The sequence below is a fragment of the Zea mays genome, chromosome 10 (assembly GCF_902167145.1).
Source record: "Zea mays cultivar B73 chromosome 10, Zm-B73-REFERENCE-NAM-5.0, whole genome shotgun sequence".
In the NCBI taxonomy this organism is placed as follows: Eukaryota; Viridiplantae; Streptophyta; class Magnoliopsida; order Poales; family Poaceae; genus Zea; species Zea mays.
Genome location: NC_050105.1, coordinates 132,571,948 through 132,588,818, shown reverse-complemented (window position 1 = coordinate 132,588,818; position 16,871 = coordinate 132,571,948). Strand labels below are relative to the sequence as shown.

At 44.7% G+C, this 16,871-nt stretch overlaps 2 protein-coding genes across 7 annotated transcripts in view; both read left to right on the top strand.

Annotated features, from left to right (window-relative positions):
- LOC100381550 (uncharacterized) overlaps positions 1-15,536 on the top strand; it is a 54,944-nt gene extending 39,408 nt beyond the window's left edge. For 5 of the 6 annotated variants that reach the window (XM_020545123.3, XM_035963103.1, XM_020545126.2 and 2 more), the window contains 8 exons: positions 1,548-1,759; positions 1,857-2,066; positions 11,574-12,032; positions 12,130-12,402; positions 13,072-13,401; positions 13,554-13,854; positions 14,450-14,564; positions 14,819-15,527. In XM_020545123.3, the coding sequence (XP_020400712.1) occupies positions 1,548-1,759; positions 1,857-2,066; positions 11,574-12,032; positions 12,130-12,402; positions 13,072-13,401; positions 13,554-13,854; positions 14,450-14,564; positions 14,819-14,987 (2,069 nt within the window). In that variant the 3' untranslated portion in view covers positions 14,988-15,527. Of the gene's footprint in view, positions 1-1,547; positions 1,760-1,856; positions 2,067-11,573; positions 12,033-12,129; positions 12,403-13,071; positions 13,402-13,553; positions 13,855-14,449; positions 14,565-14,818 lie in introns of all 6 variants that reach the window. The other variant, NM_001353555.1, reaches the window with a different exon arrangement.
- On the top strand, positions 2,073-10,480 carry LOC111590293 (uncharacterized). The gene has a single exon (XM_023301212.2). The coding sequence runs from the start codon at positions 4,770-4,772 to the stop codon at positions 5,763-5,765; it is 996 nt and encodes a 331-aa protein (XP_023156980.1). The 5' UTR covers positions 2,073-4,769; the 3' UTR covers positions 5,766-10,480.
- Positions 15,537-16,871: the final 1,335 nt, after the last annotated feature.

Below are 16,871 nucleotides of genomic sequence, written 5' to 3'. Positions count from 1 at the left end.
GACGATGATGAAGCTGAAGTAGGATGCGGAGGACGATGATGAAGCTGAAGTAGGATGCGGAGGACGATGATGAAGCTGAAGTAGGGGCGCCCCTAGGAGGCAGGTAGCGAGATCCTTCACGGACAAGAAAAAAGATCAAACTCAATAGAACGATAATTATCGGTGGTGAATTGACGAACAAAAAGAAGATTTTGAGATATGTGGGGCGGCAAGAACATTGCAAAGATGAAAGGGCCCGGAGAAGGTTCCTGTTGCCACAATGATAGATGGAGGTGGAAATAAGAGAGTATACTAGCATCTAGAGTGGTGTGGTAGGAGGCACTAGAATCAGCAACCCAGTCGGTGACAGCAGGAGCAGTGAGGGTCATCGTGAGGTAGCTAGCAAGGGACTGTTGATCCCACCCCTTGGGCCACGGGGTCCAGGACGGAGTGGAGTGGTTTGGCAGTGGACAAAGTGATGGTTGAGGAGCTAGCGGTGCAGGGGTAGGGTGGACGAAGGGATACCTTGAACTAGTTATCGCCAAGTGAGCTGGCTAGGGCGGAGGAAGTCACGGAGGAGGGACACCCGGGGACTGGCTAGGCCACATGGTGATGCAGCCGGTCCACGAGTTGTAGATGGAGGACCAAGGAGAGTCTCTAGGCCACCACCACCACAGACGATAACACGGTCAGGCACTGGCCGGTGGCGGCCAGGTCGAAGCCAGGGAGAGCAAGAGTCAACTGTAGGAAGGTGGGCGGCACAATGGTGGACAGGGGCACGTCCCCAGTGGCGGTGGCGCTCGGAAGGTCAGCCTGGGGCGCGCCCGTGGCGACGGCGCTTGGGAAGGTGGGCGGCACAGCGGTGGGAAGCCGACTACTAGAATCTGGAAAAGTTGGGCTCCTAACAAATGCCGTCTTTTCATTTGGCTGGTGGAATATATCAGGTGTTGGACAACGGATAAACTTACTAGAAGGGGTTTACAACATCCGGAGTGCTGCCCCCTTTGTGATTAGCAGCAAGAAACTATCAACCACTTGTCTCTTGTGTATTTTCTAGGCAAGTTTGGTTTGAGTTGCTGCGGAGAGCCAAGTTGCAGGAGCTGATGCCACAGCCTAAGGAGCAAAATTTTGGTGAGTGGTGGAGGAACAGCTTCCTTAAAGTGCAAGGGCAGACTAGAAGAGGGTTCAATTCCCCAGTCATTCTTGGGGCATGGATGGTTTGGAAGCATAGAAACCAATGCGGTTTTCAAGGAAAATCTCCTAATATTGCTGCTGTCGATAGATGAGGTCTCGGTGTGGTCTTCAGACGGGGTTAAGGACTTATCCTTCCTCCAAATTTCTGCCCCCCCTGGCTGACTAGTGTTTAGGAGTTGTGGGGTGTGTGTGGGTTCTTTCCCCTAATATATTCTTCTTAATATAATTATACACAGCTCTCTTGCGTGTTCGAGAAAAAAAAGATGATTGCTGTGATTCTTTGATGGAAAAAAAGGGATGATTGCTGTGATTCTTTGATGGTTCTGATCCTTATACAATACTTTTGATATTATGTCTTTACTGTTTCTTATAAGAATCTGAGGCTCGTGAATTGATGGAGCACTTTGTGGAGTTACCTCCAGAGCTATGCTCTTTGAAGATAATTGGGTTCTCAAAAGATATGGGCAGTTCTTTGTCCTTGCTACCATCTCTAATGTATCGCTTGGAGAATTTGTTGGTGGCTATTGAGTTGAAGGATGTCATGTCATCTTATTTCCCAGAGGCTTCTCAAATTAGTGCCTCGGGTGTAAGTAATACTAACTTTTGCACTGTTGAGGCTGAAACTTCTAGTTTGATTTTGCTATCTATGCTGAAGTAATTGTGATTTATGACATTCATTACAGATCCTTGAATCATTGACTACTGAAAGGTGTTTAGAGAGGATCTCTTTGGAGCGATTAGAAGTCCTAGGTGATGCTTTCTTGAAGTATGTAGTTGGGCGTCATAACTTTATTTCATATGAGGGACTTGATGAAGGTCAGTTGACCAGGAGACGTTCTGATATAGTGAGTAATTCGAATTTGTATGAGTTATCAATTAGAAGAAATTTGCAGGTGAGTTGATTGTATCGATGATCCCAATATTTATTTTATGCTAAGTTTTATATATTTATAGCAGTTATTTCATACTATCTTATTGTAGAAGACATCCAATGTGCTTGTCCTTGTGCTATTGACATGGTTGGTTGAACGGTTGAACCTCAAGCACAAGATGGCAAAAGTTTAAATTATGATTTTTGTCACGACTATTTATAAACAGACCCACGTTGTGGCTTGGGACTTAGTGTTGCATTTTTTTTAACATGCAGGAGTACAATATCAAATATCCCATGCAAAATAAGTTAAGGCATCGAGAAAAAAAAGTTAAGGCATATGCCTCAGTGGTTGAGAAAGAAAACAAACAAAAAAAGGTCTTAAAGCCCTTTGTGTGTCATAATAGCCATCTTGCAGCTCCTTTTTTCTCTCGAACCACACAGGAGAACTGCGTGTCATTTCATTAAGAAAAAAGAAAGGAATTCAAATCCCTGAGAGGTTAGCAACCCCTTAGGGCTAGTTTGGAAACTCAAATCCCTTCGGGATTGAAGGGGATTGGAGAGGAAATTAGTTCATTTCAACCTCAATCCCCTCCAATCCCGAAAGGGATTTGAGGTTCCCAAAGTAGCCCTTAGGGGAAATCCCTCGCTATTCAAATCCCCCCTCCCCCATGGATCCCTTCCAATTCCCTTGTCACCAAACCAGCCCTTAGGGGATAGAAAACCAACACCGTTCTTTTTTTCTCGAACGTGCAGGAGAACTGCGCCCCATTATATATTAAGCAGAAAAAAGGGGTGGTCTTAAAAGACCAATACAAAAATCCCAGCTTGGTCACGGCCCTTAGGATGGTTAGGGAAGAGGCGGTGCTCTGGTCCATGACTGGTGCCAAGGCCTTGTCCTTCCTCCAAGTCGATGAGTTGCTGGCTTAAAACAGCGGTGTGGGTCGTGTTTCCTCCATGTTTTAGTCGGTGATCCGTAGTTAGTCTCTAGTGGTGTGTGTGCTGTATTGGGGTTCTCTCCCCCCTTTCTTTTCTTCTATTAATACAAAGATGTGCAGCTCTCCTGCGTATTCTAGAAAAAAAGGTCTCCTTACGGAGGCCAGTAGCAAGCATACATAAATAAATCCATCACTCTTCTTAACTCTCAGCTAATGGTGCTGCCAAATGGGAAAGCCCCTTGGCACCAACAATCTCCCATTTTGCCCTTTCCTCATCCACAGCTCTAAGACTCATGGTAACACTAGGGCTGCAGCCATCAAAGACACATTTGTTTCTATCTTTCCACAAGATCGAGTCTCTCAGAATGACAAGGGAATCAAGTCCTTTTTTGGTGAGTCCATTAACAATATTCCCCACCGATTCCCACCAGCCCGGATATGAGCCAACATCCGGTTGAGGAGCCAAAGAATGCATATCAAATTTCCTTAGCAACAAATACCAGAATTCCCTGGAAAATGAACAGGTAACAAGGAGATGATCAATAGTTTCATCCTCTTGATCACAAAGGGGGCACTTATCAGGATGAACCAGCCCTCTTTTAGCAAGCCTATCTGCTGTCCAAACTCTTTTTTGAGCTACCAGCCAAATGAAGAAACGCCATTTTGGCAAGGCCCAAGTTTTCCAAATTCTCTTGTGATGAGGGAAAACCACAGACCCCAAAAAGAACCCTTCGTAAGCAGTCTTTGCTGAATAGGTGCCAGTAGGAGCCATACTGAAAACATGTCTATCCTCAACCTCAGGCTGCAGCTGCCATTCTGAAATCATATCTCATAACTGGAGATAATATGTTAAGACTCCCACTGTCAGCGGACCCTTAATATCAGTGATCCATTTTCTATTTGTAATTGCCTCATATACTGTCCTGCTATTGACAATCCTCTTGGGTATAGCATTAAACAAACTTGGAGCAAGGTCTTTAATTCTCTTACCAGTTAGCCACTTATCCTTCCAAAACTTTGTATTTGTGCCATCTCCCACCTCAATAATGACCACCTCCGTAAAGAAAGCTCTAGCTTTTCCAGGAACTTTTATGGGGAGATCAGACCATGGGCGTGTGGGATCTGTCTTTTGCAACCAGAGCCATCTCATACGAAGGGCCCAACATAGTTCTGGAAAACTAGATATGCCAAGTCCAAGCTGCAGCGGTCGGGAGGAACGTTACACGACCAAACTCTACCAGGGGCAGGACACTCACTATATAGGAGCAAGAGACTTCAGGAGAAGCTCCTGCCTGACACCACAAGTGCCCCTCGAAAGCCACCAAGAGAAGGACAGACTGAATAGCTGGGCTAACTTCTTTAAAGACACATACATTCCTATGCTTCCACAGCTCCCAGACAACTAGGATTATTAAAGAGTTAAAGCCTTTCCGCAGCTCCTTAACTAGATTTCTGGAAACAATGCTAAGGGCTTCAACTCCTGGGTTGACAAGATTTTGATGAATTGGGTTGACAAGATTGCGGATAGGCTACCAAATTGGAAAGCTAGGCTCCTCAACCTTGCTGGAAGGACAGCCCTTGTGCGCTTTGTACTTTCACCCATCCCAGTTTATCTTTTCCTTGCTATGAATGTCCCTAAGTGGGTGATTATCAAAATTGATAAAATCAGAAAATGATTTGTGTGGAGAGGGAGAAAAGAGGTTAATGGAGGCAGCTGCCTTGTGGCCTGGGATTCAGTCACAAGACCTTTGAAGTATGGCGGGCTTGGGATTCCTAATTTACAACACATGTGTTGGGCTCTCCAAACCAAATGGTTATGGCTTCAAAAAACAGATCAGAGCAGACCTTGGCATGGCCTGACTATACCCATTCAGCAACATGTTAAAGATCTTTTTGCAGCATCTCTGATTTCCCATGTGGAAAATGGCTCTAATACCTTATTCTGGACAGATAAGTGGCTAAATGGATGCTCCATCAGAGATCTTGCTCCAGAAGTGGCGTCGAAGGTGTCTAAACGAGCTCTTACCTCATTGACAGTGAGTCAGGCTCTTGTAAACAGGCAATGTATAGCACATATTAAAACCCCCCTTTCCTTGATTGGAATTCAACAATTTCTTCTCTTATGGGATGCTTTAGGGGACGTGCAGCTTTCTCAGGAAGAAGACCGCCATGTTTGGAGGCACGAGGCATCAGGGCTGTTCTCTTCTAAATCCTGCTACAAAGTCCTTCTCTTCGGTTCTACTGTTTTTGAGCCTTGGAAGAGATTATGGAAGACCTGGGCTCCTCCTAAATGCAAGTTCTTCCTTTGGTTGGCAATAAGGAACAAATGTTGGACAGCCGACAGATTACAGTTGAGGGGAATGCCACACCCAGTTGTTTGCCCAATGTGTGATCAAGCCCAAGAGACAATTCAGCACCTCCTTACTGCGTGCATTTTTGCCCGACAATTTTGGCACACAATTCTTGCTGCTATTGGCTTGGGGCACCTCACTCCAACAGCTGATGAGGAGAATTTTGCAGACTGGTGGAGAAAGGCAAGCCTTAGGGTTGTCAAGACCAGAAAAAAGGGGTTTAACTCTCTGATCATCCTGGGGGCTTGGTGTCTATGGCTTCAGAGAAACAGAGCAGTGTTCCATGGGGAGTCTCCCTCACTACCCAGGATTTTCAGGTGTTTCCCGGATGAGTACGTTTGCTGGGTAATAGCAGGAGCTAAGGAGTTTGGGAGCTTGGGCTTAGTTGCTGACCTGGGCGAGGTCGGGTCAAGTTTCAGCAACAATCTGTAATCACCTTCGGGTTTATAAGGGTTTTTGGGAGAGTTGCTCAGCAACATCTCCTTTATTGTAATGTTTTCTTTTCCTCTCTAATATATAAGATGCGCAGTTCTCCTGCGCGTTCTATAAAAAAAAGTGACTATCTGACCTGGGTGGCAAAAGAGCTCCTTTTGATGGACCGCAAAAAAACACGCCAACTCTGTTCACATCTAGAGGCACTATAGTAGGTGCCTTCGTTGCAGTATTTTTTTCTGTGCTTTGTTGCAGTATTTTTGTAACTCCCAAGCAACCAGAATAACCAAGGAATTAAATCCCTTTTTAAGTTTTTGATTTTTGATTTTTGGTTTTTATTTCCGTGGGTGCTTTCTTGGCACCTTTGTACTGGGTCTTTTCTAGACCTTTTTTTTCTTATCTTCTTAATATATTGATACGTGGTTCTCCCACATGTTCGAGAAAAAAAAGTTGCTTGCTGGCCTCTTTAAGAGCTTGCTCCACAAAAGGAAAACCCTATTGTTTCAGCCTGCAGCGCCACCATACACAAGCCTGTAGAGCACACAAGAAAGCAGGAGGGGCTGCATTGGTTCAGGAGCTTGATTACACAGTAGACAGTGGCGAAAGGGCCTCTAGCCTAGTGGTTAAGGGCTTTCGAGTAGCACTTCCAACTCCTGGGTTCGATCCCCCTCGGGAGCGAATTGTCAGATTTAGTTAAAAAAATCCCCTCGCTGTGCCCCATCCGCCTTCGCGTTACGATGTGTTGTGCGCCACCCTCTGATTGGGCCGTTGCAGAGTGGACGGTTGACGCCTGCCCGTTAGTGATGGAGGGCCAGTGTTCGGGGATTTTCTCGGCCGAAACCATTGTTTCAGTCTCTCCTTAATATAATACCGGGAGGGCGGTCTTTCCCTCTCGGCCGAGTTTTTTTACACAGAAGACAATGGGTGTTTATTTAGCCTATCAGTGGTTCAGCATCGGTTAATAATTGCGGATCACATGAAAAACTTACAAAGTAGTGGTGCCCATGATTTCCAAATCTGTTCCAAAGGGCCAATTACATCCATATGTACAATGTTCAAGCAATAGCCTAGGCTCCTGGGCTGTTGGTACATAGGCTTGGGCTGCTAGGGTGCAAAATTAGACATTATAACTTGATTCTGACTTCTTTTGATGGTATCGCCGCACCCATAAGCCACAATGGGGCTCCACCCCTGCATCAAACCCCCTTGTCCAGCCCCTGTGCAACTTAGCTTTTATGTTTTTTCTCCAACTACACAGAAGAGTTGTGTGTCATTTCATTAAGCAAGAAATAGGGTAACACAAAGGGAGAGGGACATCACCCACTCCCAACACAATAGCCTTTACAGACGCGTCAGAACACAAAGAAACTCAACCTTGGCCTAGTGCCACAGCTCAACTCATGGATTAGAATCCGGAGACAGCGACTGCAGCTGCAGGAGCAATTTATGCAGCTCTGAAGCTCCAGCCCCACACCATAGGTTGCTGGAATTGGACACAGACTGCATAACAACCTGGAAACAGGGCCTTGTACCATCAAAGACACATGTATTCCTGTGTTTCCATAACTCCCAAGCAACCAGGATCAATGAATTGAGGCCTTTCTTAAATTCCTTTGGAACTCTCTTGAGTCTTGACAGTCTGGCTCCACCAGCCGGAGAGTGGGTCGGTGTACCTTATCATTTCTTTCTCATTGTTTTCGTGCATTAAGCTCAGGAATACGTTTATTTGCTAATATGATGGACGGTCATAGTTCAGTAAAGATTTTAAGTGGGTTTGCTTGGACTATGCTATTTCTGAATAATATTTTCTATTTCTTAGGAGATATTGGTCCCTTATTTATAGTTTTAGCATTAACCAGTCTAGAAAATTAGGTGTGGCTATATCACAAGCTCATGTTTCTACGATCTCAATTTGTATTTATTGAATGATGGTACAAATCTCCATCAAAATGAGTCATTTCATAATTGCATAAAAACGAGGAGCCAATCATAGAACTACATATGTTTTGAGACTCACTTCCTTGAAAAGAGGAAGACTAGTCATGTAGGCAGTTACCATGAAAGAAATGTATCTTTATCGGTTGCTCGACCAAATCCGGTCAATAAGGCAGATCTAAATGCCACAATGTCGGCTGTTCAATTTTAGAAAGGCCCATCTCCTGATTTTCTCTCAAATCGAATAAAACTCTTTAGCAGTTGGTTTGACAGAACTGATGGTAAGGTAGGGGACCCATACCTTTATTCTATTCCCGTTCTTATAGCGAGTGAATGAAAAGCTACACCTGTTGCTTGTGTTGATTGAAAAGAAATATGTCGAGACAGATCGATGTAGGCGCTCGTATACTGTTGGCGGTGCTACACCATAGATTTGTACCTAGGAGCAAGAACCGTGGCTTAAGGATTAGCTAAGGGATAATGGCCTTTCTGATCTCATTCGTCTTCCGATCGCTTCGCATAAAATGTAAAGTTAAGATTGTCCAGGTGTAGTGCAAGGCCGTTGCCTGCCTAGGGAGTGCAAGGCCGTTGCTTGCCTAGGGGCGGGGGGAAAGAAGAGTGGGTTGGTGGGCTTCTTTCAGTGTGATTTGCTCAAAGGAAAGAAGGGTTTTCGAGAGTCGAGAGTGAGGGGAGGCTCTTTTTTCTACTCTAACTCGATACTTTTCTCAACTCTAGAGAATGGCGTGGCCTAACCCGAGCAGAAGCGAGGCAACCCCAGAGGGGCATTGATCTTCTGATATTAGAATCTATATACGCTATTTCCGATCTGAACTGCTTTAGTGAGTGGATCCCTAGTTGGGAGCCACAAACGGAGGGAATAGCCCCAGAGGACTTGTCAAGTGGATATGGGGATTTTGCTTGGGTTCTCACCAAAGAAAATATAGGGTTCCTAGAGTGCCAGTGTCGCTTGCTTATTACAGTGACAAGGGTTCGATTTCGAGTAGAGGAAGTTCCCTTGATTTATCCATCTTCCCAATTCTGCCACTCAATTCACTACTATCGTATCGCCCATAGGTGCAATTCATTTTCTGATCCATGCCACGTATCCCCCATAGAGGGTGCCAGTAGATTCTGCACTTTTGACCCATACATAGTGATCAAAGTGAGAAAAGTTCTTCATCTACCATTGACTTGCCATAGGGCGAACTAGATTGTTAGACTGTGTGTGTGGGCTGGCACCACTGTTGGGCTGCCAGCCCATTAGGGTTAGGGTTGTGAGTCTATATATTGTACCCCCTCCCGTCGGCGGCTCCCCTTCCCCAGGCCGCGCTAGGAGTTCGTTGGCGCGTAGCCCCGCGCCCGTCGGACCGTCTTGGAGTGCGTCTTAGGCGCTGCAGCTTCCCAGGCCGGCGCCTCCTAGGCCACCGACGCGGATCCGCATGTCCCTTCGCCGTCCATGGCTGAGCAGGCCCCTGCGCTGCTCACCCCTCCCTCCTGAGGCTTTCCAACGCCGCCCGAATCCGCGCCGTCGCCGCGTCCAGGGCTAGCCGCCGCCACCCAGCAGAGCCAACCTTGCTAGGTCTGGCGCAGGCCCCTGTCCGGCTGGACCCGGCCCGCCACCCACCCCTTCATCGCCTTCGTTGGATCTGTCGTTGCCGCGGCCTTCCCGGCCGGATCCACGTTGCTGCGGCCTTCTCGGCTCGATCCGCTGTCCCTTTGGCCGGATTGCGTCTTCCCGGCCAGATCCGTCGTTCCCCTTCTATTCTGTCGTGGGTGCGGACACCATGACCGACGCAGACGCTGCTCTGTCGTCGGCCTCCCTAGCGGGGCTCCTTGACGTTCGGACTATCCAGAAGCAGGAAGGTTGGCCTGCCGGTGCCCTTTTGCTGTGTCGCCCTGCCGATCGTTGACACTCGAACGTCGACCCCTTCCGAAGAACAGGTTCCTGTTGCGTGTCTCCCGACCTCGGCCACCTCGACTTCGGCTAACTCGGCATCCCGGGGCTATCGCCTTCTCAGAATCCACATCGGTCTCTTCTCCAGCCGCAACATTGGCACCCTCACGACGCTGCGACTGCGGGGGGATTTCAACCCGTCGGCTCCTACCTTCGACCTCTACTCCAGTCTCATTGTGTGTGGTGCCCCCGTTGCGACTGCGGGGGGATGTTAGACTGTGTGTGGGGGGCACCACTGTTGGGCTGCCAGCCCATTAGGTTAGGATTGTGAGTCTATATATTGTACCCCATCTCCTATCAATACATCAAGCACTTCACAATTCTACATAGATCAATCCACTCGAATCAAGAGTTAGCTAGTTCTCCCCGAAATGCGTTGAGGCGCAGCAGTTGACTCATTGACTGGACATCTAAGGGTAAAGCACTGTTTCGGTGCGAGCTGTACCAAATCGAGGCAAACTTTGAATACTAGATATGACCCAAAATAAATAGGGTCAAGGTCTGCCAATGGGACGATGGGGGATAAGCTTCATCGTCGAGAGGGAAACAACCCAGATCACAGCTAAGGCTCTAAATGACCGCTTAGAGATAAAGGAGGTAGGGGGGCAAAGACAGCCAAGAGGTTTGCCTAGAAGCAACCACCCTTTAAAGAGTGTGTATTCCACACTGATCGAGCACCATTGCGCTGAAGATGAACGGGGCTAAGCGATTTGCCGAAGCTGTGGGATGTCAAAATGCATCGGTAGGGGAGCATTCCGCCTTAGAGGGAAGCAAACGCGAAAGCGTGGGTCGACAAAGCGGAAGCGAGAATGTCGGCTTGAGTAACTAAAACATTGGTGAGAATCCAATGCCCCGAAAACCCAAGGTTTCCTCTGCAAGGTTCGTCCACGGAGGGTGAGTCAGGGCCTAAGATCAGGCCGAAAGGCGTAGTCGATGGACAACATGTCAATATTTCTGTACTACCCCTTGTTGGGACGGAGGGACGGAGGAAGCTAGGTTTGCCGAAACGGTTATAGGTTTAAGGACACAAGGTGACCCTACTTTTTCAGGGCGAGAAGGGGTACAGAAAATGCCTCGAGCCGAGGTCCGAGTACCAAGCGCTGCAGCGCTGAAGTATGAGCCCCGTGGACTGGCAATGCATTTTTCGTGAGTGATTCCATGCCATGATTCTCTTAACATGCCAGATCCATTAGATTCGATTAGCTAGAAAGTCTTTCTTGACCACTGATCGGATGCATGCTTTCTTAGCTCCACTTGATATTGGAATGGGCCCATGATCTCTAAATTCCTTCCTACTGATAGACAAGATTGGCTTCTTAACTGTCAAACCGGACCCTAACTCTTCATCTGATGAGAAAGAAATGATTCGGTCTACTGTACCAAGCACAACACGCCGCGAGCCATTCTATACAAAGACAAAGAGCTGTGGTCAAAATCGATTTACGATGTCGAATAGAGGTTATGCTGCAGCTGTCAGACTCGAAATCCTAGTTGCATTCTGCACTTGAAGAGTCAAGTTGGTATTGCCGAAACCGAGGAGGGCTTGGCTCGTCCCTGTTTGAGAGGTAGAGGTTCTGTAAATCCATATTAGTCAAGTGAGCTTGCTATGGCATCCTACATTTTGCAAAGGCTAGAAGTTTGCTGATTCCTAACTTCTCTCAGTCTGCGTCTAGTTTAGTGAATTTGATTCTTTGTTAATTACCATCCACTTCTGTTCAACATATTTGTTTCTGTTTCTGATCTATTTTATCATGTTTCTTCTTTACATTATGATTATGGTTATTGACCTTTAAGAAGTTTAAGTAGAGAATCATGACTCCTGTATTTTGTGCACATGTTTTCCCTTTACCACCTCACGTGACAATAATTTGTTGCTTGCTGTGTTACACAAAATTAAAACATCTTGATGGAAAATATAGGTATACATACGGGATCAACACTTTGAACCTACACAGTTCTTTGCACTGGGAAGACCATGTAAAGTTGTTTGCAATCCTGACAGAGAAGCGACTTTACACCCAAAGAATATTGACCCAGATAGACGGGAAAACTGTAACTTGAGGTGTACAAAATCACATCATTGGTTGCATAGGAAGACAATTGCAGATGTTGTGGAGTCACTTCTTGGAGTTTTTATTGTTGAGTGCGGATTCAAAGCTGCATTTGCATTCCTTCATTGGATTGGGATAAAAGTTGATTTTGAAAATTCAGCTTTCTATAGAGTATTAGATGCAAGCTCCACCAATTTGTCTCTCATGAATTACATGAACATTTCTGAGCTTGAAGAATTGATAGGCTACACCTTCAAGCGCAAGGGTCTTCTCCTACAAGCATTTGTACACCCTTCATTCAATAAGCATTCTGGAGGATGCTACCAGGTCTGACCTTTTTTCCCTTTTTATCTAATTGCTAGTGAGCTAATTGTGATAGTAAAGAACACACTCACTTCAGCATATTCTGTGCATTTTTAATCAGAGGATGGAGTTTCTTGGAGATGCTGTTTTGGAATATTTGATGACCTCATACCTCTACTCTGCTTACCCTGATCTCAAGCCTGGTCAACTAACAGATCTGAAATCATTAGCTGTCAATAACAATTCATTTGCTTATGTCGCCGTTAAGAAATCTATCCATAGGTATCTCATAAAGGATTCTAACTATCTTACGACAGCGGTAAATAAATTCGCGAATTATGTTAACCTTTCCAGTTCAGAGAAAGACTTGTTAGAAGAACCAACATGTCCAAAGGTATATGCTTTCCTTGATTCTTTTTACTTGCTGCAAAAAATAGTTATCTTTCTATTGAATCTGTGAATGACCCCTTTCTCTAAAAAGTGTATTTTTCCCTACATTTTTTAATAACACTTTTTTTTATTTTCTTTGAGTTCAAACAAAAAGTCGGTTAATATTTACTGCTAAAGGAGCATCTTGAATTTTCTTTACTCCCTCTGGTTCTAAATGTAAGTTATTGAGGACAGAGACACATTCTCCAATGATACACTTTGAGTCCCTATTTTTTATAATATTATATCATTTGATACAGTGAAACTTATATGTTATAAAATTATTTTTCATGATGAATCTAGCAACAGCAACCATATATTGTCAAGTTATGTAACTTGTGGTATGCTGATGGGTATGACCAGCTAGATTCCTAAAACAGCGCACATTTGGAACCGAGGGAGTACAAGATTAGAGTGTAATTTGACGTATAACTATTGCAAGATAAGCAGGTGTATCACTTGCAAGTATTTGGAATCCTAGATCATTCAAGTATAAGTTTTATTCAAAATTTCTGTTAGCTTATCTAATACCTTAGGAACTCTTTTTGAAAATAGATTTTCTGAATGAATCATGTAGTTTATAGACCTTGGTATTTTGTTTTTCATCAAATCTTGCATTGCTGCAACCATGCAGGTTCTTGGTGATATTGTTGAATCTTGTGTTGGTGCTGTGCTTTTAGATTCTGGCTTCAACCTGAACCATGTTTGGAAGCTAATGCTAATGCTTCTTAAACCAATATTGAGCTTTTGTGGCATGCACATCGATCCTATGAGAGAACTCCGAGAAACTTGTCAATATAATGGTTTTGACTTGGGACTTCCCGAACCTACGAAGTACAATGGAGAGTTCCATGTCAAAGTAGAAGTTAACATAAACGGCAAGATGATAAGCTGTACTGCAGCAAACCGGAATTCAAAAGATGCTAGAAAAGTAGCTGCACAAGAAACACTTTCGAAACTGAAGGTATATTTGTTTTGGCAATATGTTATGAAACGGAATTGCATGTTTCTCTAGCACCATAGTTTTCATAGTCTTTATTTTTTTATTAATTACTTAGAAGCCATGGCAAAGTCAAGTTATTGGTTGCAATAATGAAACCTTGCACATTTACACAGAATTATGGGTACAAGCATAAAAGAAAGTCGCTGGAGGAAATTTTGCGTTCTACCACGAAAAAAGAATCGGAACTGATAGGCTATGATGAAGAACCAATCAATGTTGAGGATGACATTGACATGCAAATGAATAATCTACTGATAAATGGAGAAAGAACCTCCATTCAGAGTACAGCGGGAGATAACAAGGTTGACAAGAATGATGCTAATAGTGGAAGGAATAATAAGTCCAATGTGGTCATGCAGAATGGTTGCCTACCTAGAGGGGCAACTGATAAAATAAACCAAAAAGAATATCATGGTATGGTCATTTCTAAACTTCATTTTTTGTCTGTAAACTATGCTTGCCATCTAAAGCTTCGAATGAAGCATGCAAGGTGGCAACTACAGATTCCAACAAACCTGATGAACATGTGAAGTGCCCACAGTAGCCGTTGAACTTCAATCCTTTATTGATCTTTTATATATCCTTATGGCATCTAGATGCCTGTGGTTCTTGTCAAGCTCGACATATATCTGTGATACACTCTTATCATAGGAAATATGCTATAACAAAGTTCCGCGTGGAAAGTGGCAATTGCATATTTTGTTTAACCTTATAGTGTATACTTAATATATTGCCTGGAACATAATTGTTGGCTTACTGTGTATCTGTTTACATCTATTGTAATTGGGCTAAGGGCCCAGCCCATATGCTCTTATATAATCTAGGTTAGGGTTTCCATTCTGAGCCTCTAACAATAACCAGTACCCATAAAGTGTGCACTTTATTTTAAAAACATTTTTGAACAAGAAGTTTCAAAAATTATAACTTCACTACACGACAAATATGTTTTGCAAGTGAACTGTGACCTTATTGGGATTTTGAAGGTAATATCTTTATATTATTTTCCCAGGTGATATGGTCCGCAAAACAGCAAGGTCATTCCTTTATGAATTATGTGCTGCAAACTATTGGAAACCTCCTGAATTTGAGTTATGCAACGATGAAGGACCAAGTCACCTTCGAAAGTAAGTACATCTATTTACTATCAAAATTAGCTGGAATGATGTTTGTGTTTTTGAGCTTCAAGGAGTGGTAATTAGTGTTTCACTTTTGAAACATTGGCTAAAATAACTCTGTTCATGCATTTTCTATATTGGCAAAGCTGAACTATATTTATCACTGTATTTTTGAGCTATATTGCTTGTGGTCAACTGTTCTACGTTTGGGGAACAATGTTGGTGTCGAGTGACCCCAATGATTTATGTCTTTTTACATGCAGGTTCACATGTAAGGTCCTTATTGAGATCACGGGAACTTCGGTGAGCCTTTTGGAGTGCTATAGTGATCCTAAGCTACAAAAGAGAGCCGCGCAGGAGCATGCGGCAGAGGGAGCTCTGTGGTACCTCAAGCACCTTGGATACCTACCAAGAGATGAAAATCGTTTCTAGCGACATTTTAGGTTTTGTAGCCTTCAGTCACATAAATAAACCTCGGATGGGAAGAGTTCTGTTATTGTAAGCATGCAGTCTATTCAGAGGTATATAGCATCCTGGAATCTCAATCCAACAGTCAACAGTGCAAAAAAATCATAAAAGATGCAAAAATGATGACGTGCTTCTCATCAGGCTGACATCGGAGGACATCTGCATTGTACAACATCCAAATTGTATGGGAAGATTTTCGTCGGTATGGGTACATATTTGGGAGAAAATCTTCTCATTAGCTATGGTGGGTATGTGTATGGGAATGCAGAATTCGAACCTGATTATAACTAGCAAAATTAGTTGTGTAACCCAATAGATAATAAACCCAATAACTAACCCACTTGTCCTAACCCTTTTAAGCATCCATCTACCCAACTTAGACGATCAACCACCCGTTGTCCCATCCACTAGTTCACGTGTCATTTATTTTTGTTGTTTTATATAGTTAAACAATTTTTTTCTTGTTAAATATCAGTATATTTGTGTTATGTTGTTGACTGTGAACCATACATGTGTCAGGATCAGAAATTCACTTACATAACTGGATATCATCATACAGTGTTCAAATAATAGCGTAAAAAATATTACTTTATTACATCATGGTGTTCGAAATATTCACATAGTCATTAAATTAAACAAAAATCAAAGTGCTAAATGAAACATTGTAAGATAAGGCCTTCACAGACAGCTGACTGAAGGTTTGCCGTTAATCTAGTTTAGAACATCTCAAAGTACTGAAACCCTTGAAAGTATTCCATGTTGCCTTCTCTTTTCCTGAGCAAAGGTTGTAATGTGAATAACCTTGTGTTTAGTGTTTAAGCAAGGGTGGGTATACATCAATGTGTTCAGCAAATGTCCTATTTGACTGAAGTGGACTAGCTATATGTTGGGTTAAGCTCAAAGCAGTTGCTTTTAGTTTGTCATTGTCGGTACCCTGAAACAGGGGTACCCCTTACTATAGTATGGAGACGTGGTGCCCGCGCGGCTATCTCTAGTCGCGTGGTAAACAGCACTCGACCCCACCACGTGGACGACTCCGGGGCCGCCACGTGGCCAGAGAAGACGATATACCCCAAAGTGTCAACAGTGGGTTCGGACCCCCACGGGAAAGTGCCGGACCCCTGTATATACGGACCGGACCTCCGGGTAAGGTCTAGGACCCCCACGGGTGCGGACCGGACCCCTAAGACGGGTCCCGGACCCCTCTGTGTGGGGTTCGGGCCACTCAGCAGGGTCTCGGGTTTCTGGGACAAAGAATACCCAGGCCTTAATCAAGGCCAGGCGGGGGTCCGAAGCCGACACGTGTCCGAACCATATCGCATGCGCTTCCGCTCCCCGCTCAGGCGGAGGCCCGATGCTTCCACGTGGCCTACTGCCCGTGACGTAAGCCAGCGGGCGGAGCCTGACGTAAGGCCTCTAGGCCGCATGGCCTCTGCATTTATTGCGGATAAGGCGTGTCGCCTGTCAATTCCACTGGCAGGTGATGTGCCGCCTCGGCATTTAATGAGCCCTGTCGATTCCACTGGCAAGCGATGTGCCGTCTCAGCATTTAATGTGACCTGTCCACTCCGCTGGCATGCGGCGACCAGGCCATCTCGCAGGCGGCGTGCCTGTCCATTCCATTGGCAGGCAGTACGCTCGTGTTGCGGCGTACACTGTGCTCATCATGACTCGCGCGTTACCGAAGAAGCAACCGCGAGATATCAATACTATATGGACTACAGACATTATGGCGCTCGAAGATCTTCTGGGCGATACTGGCATTGGATACTTCTATAGTTATTTCCTTCCATTTTGCCCCTAGGCCCACATGTCGGAGCTTAGTATCCTTGTACGTGCCCCCCTTGA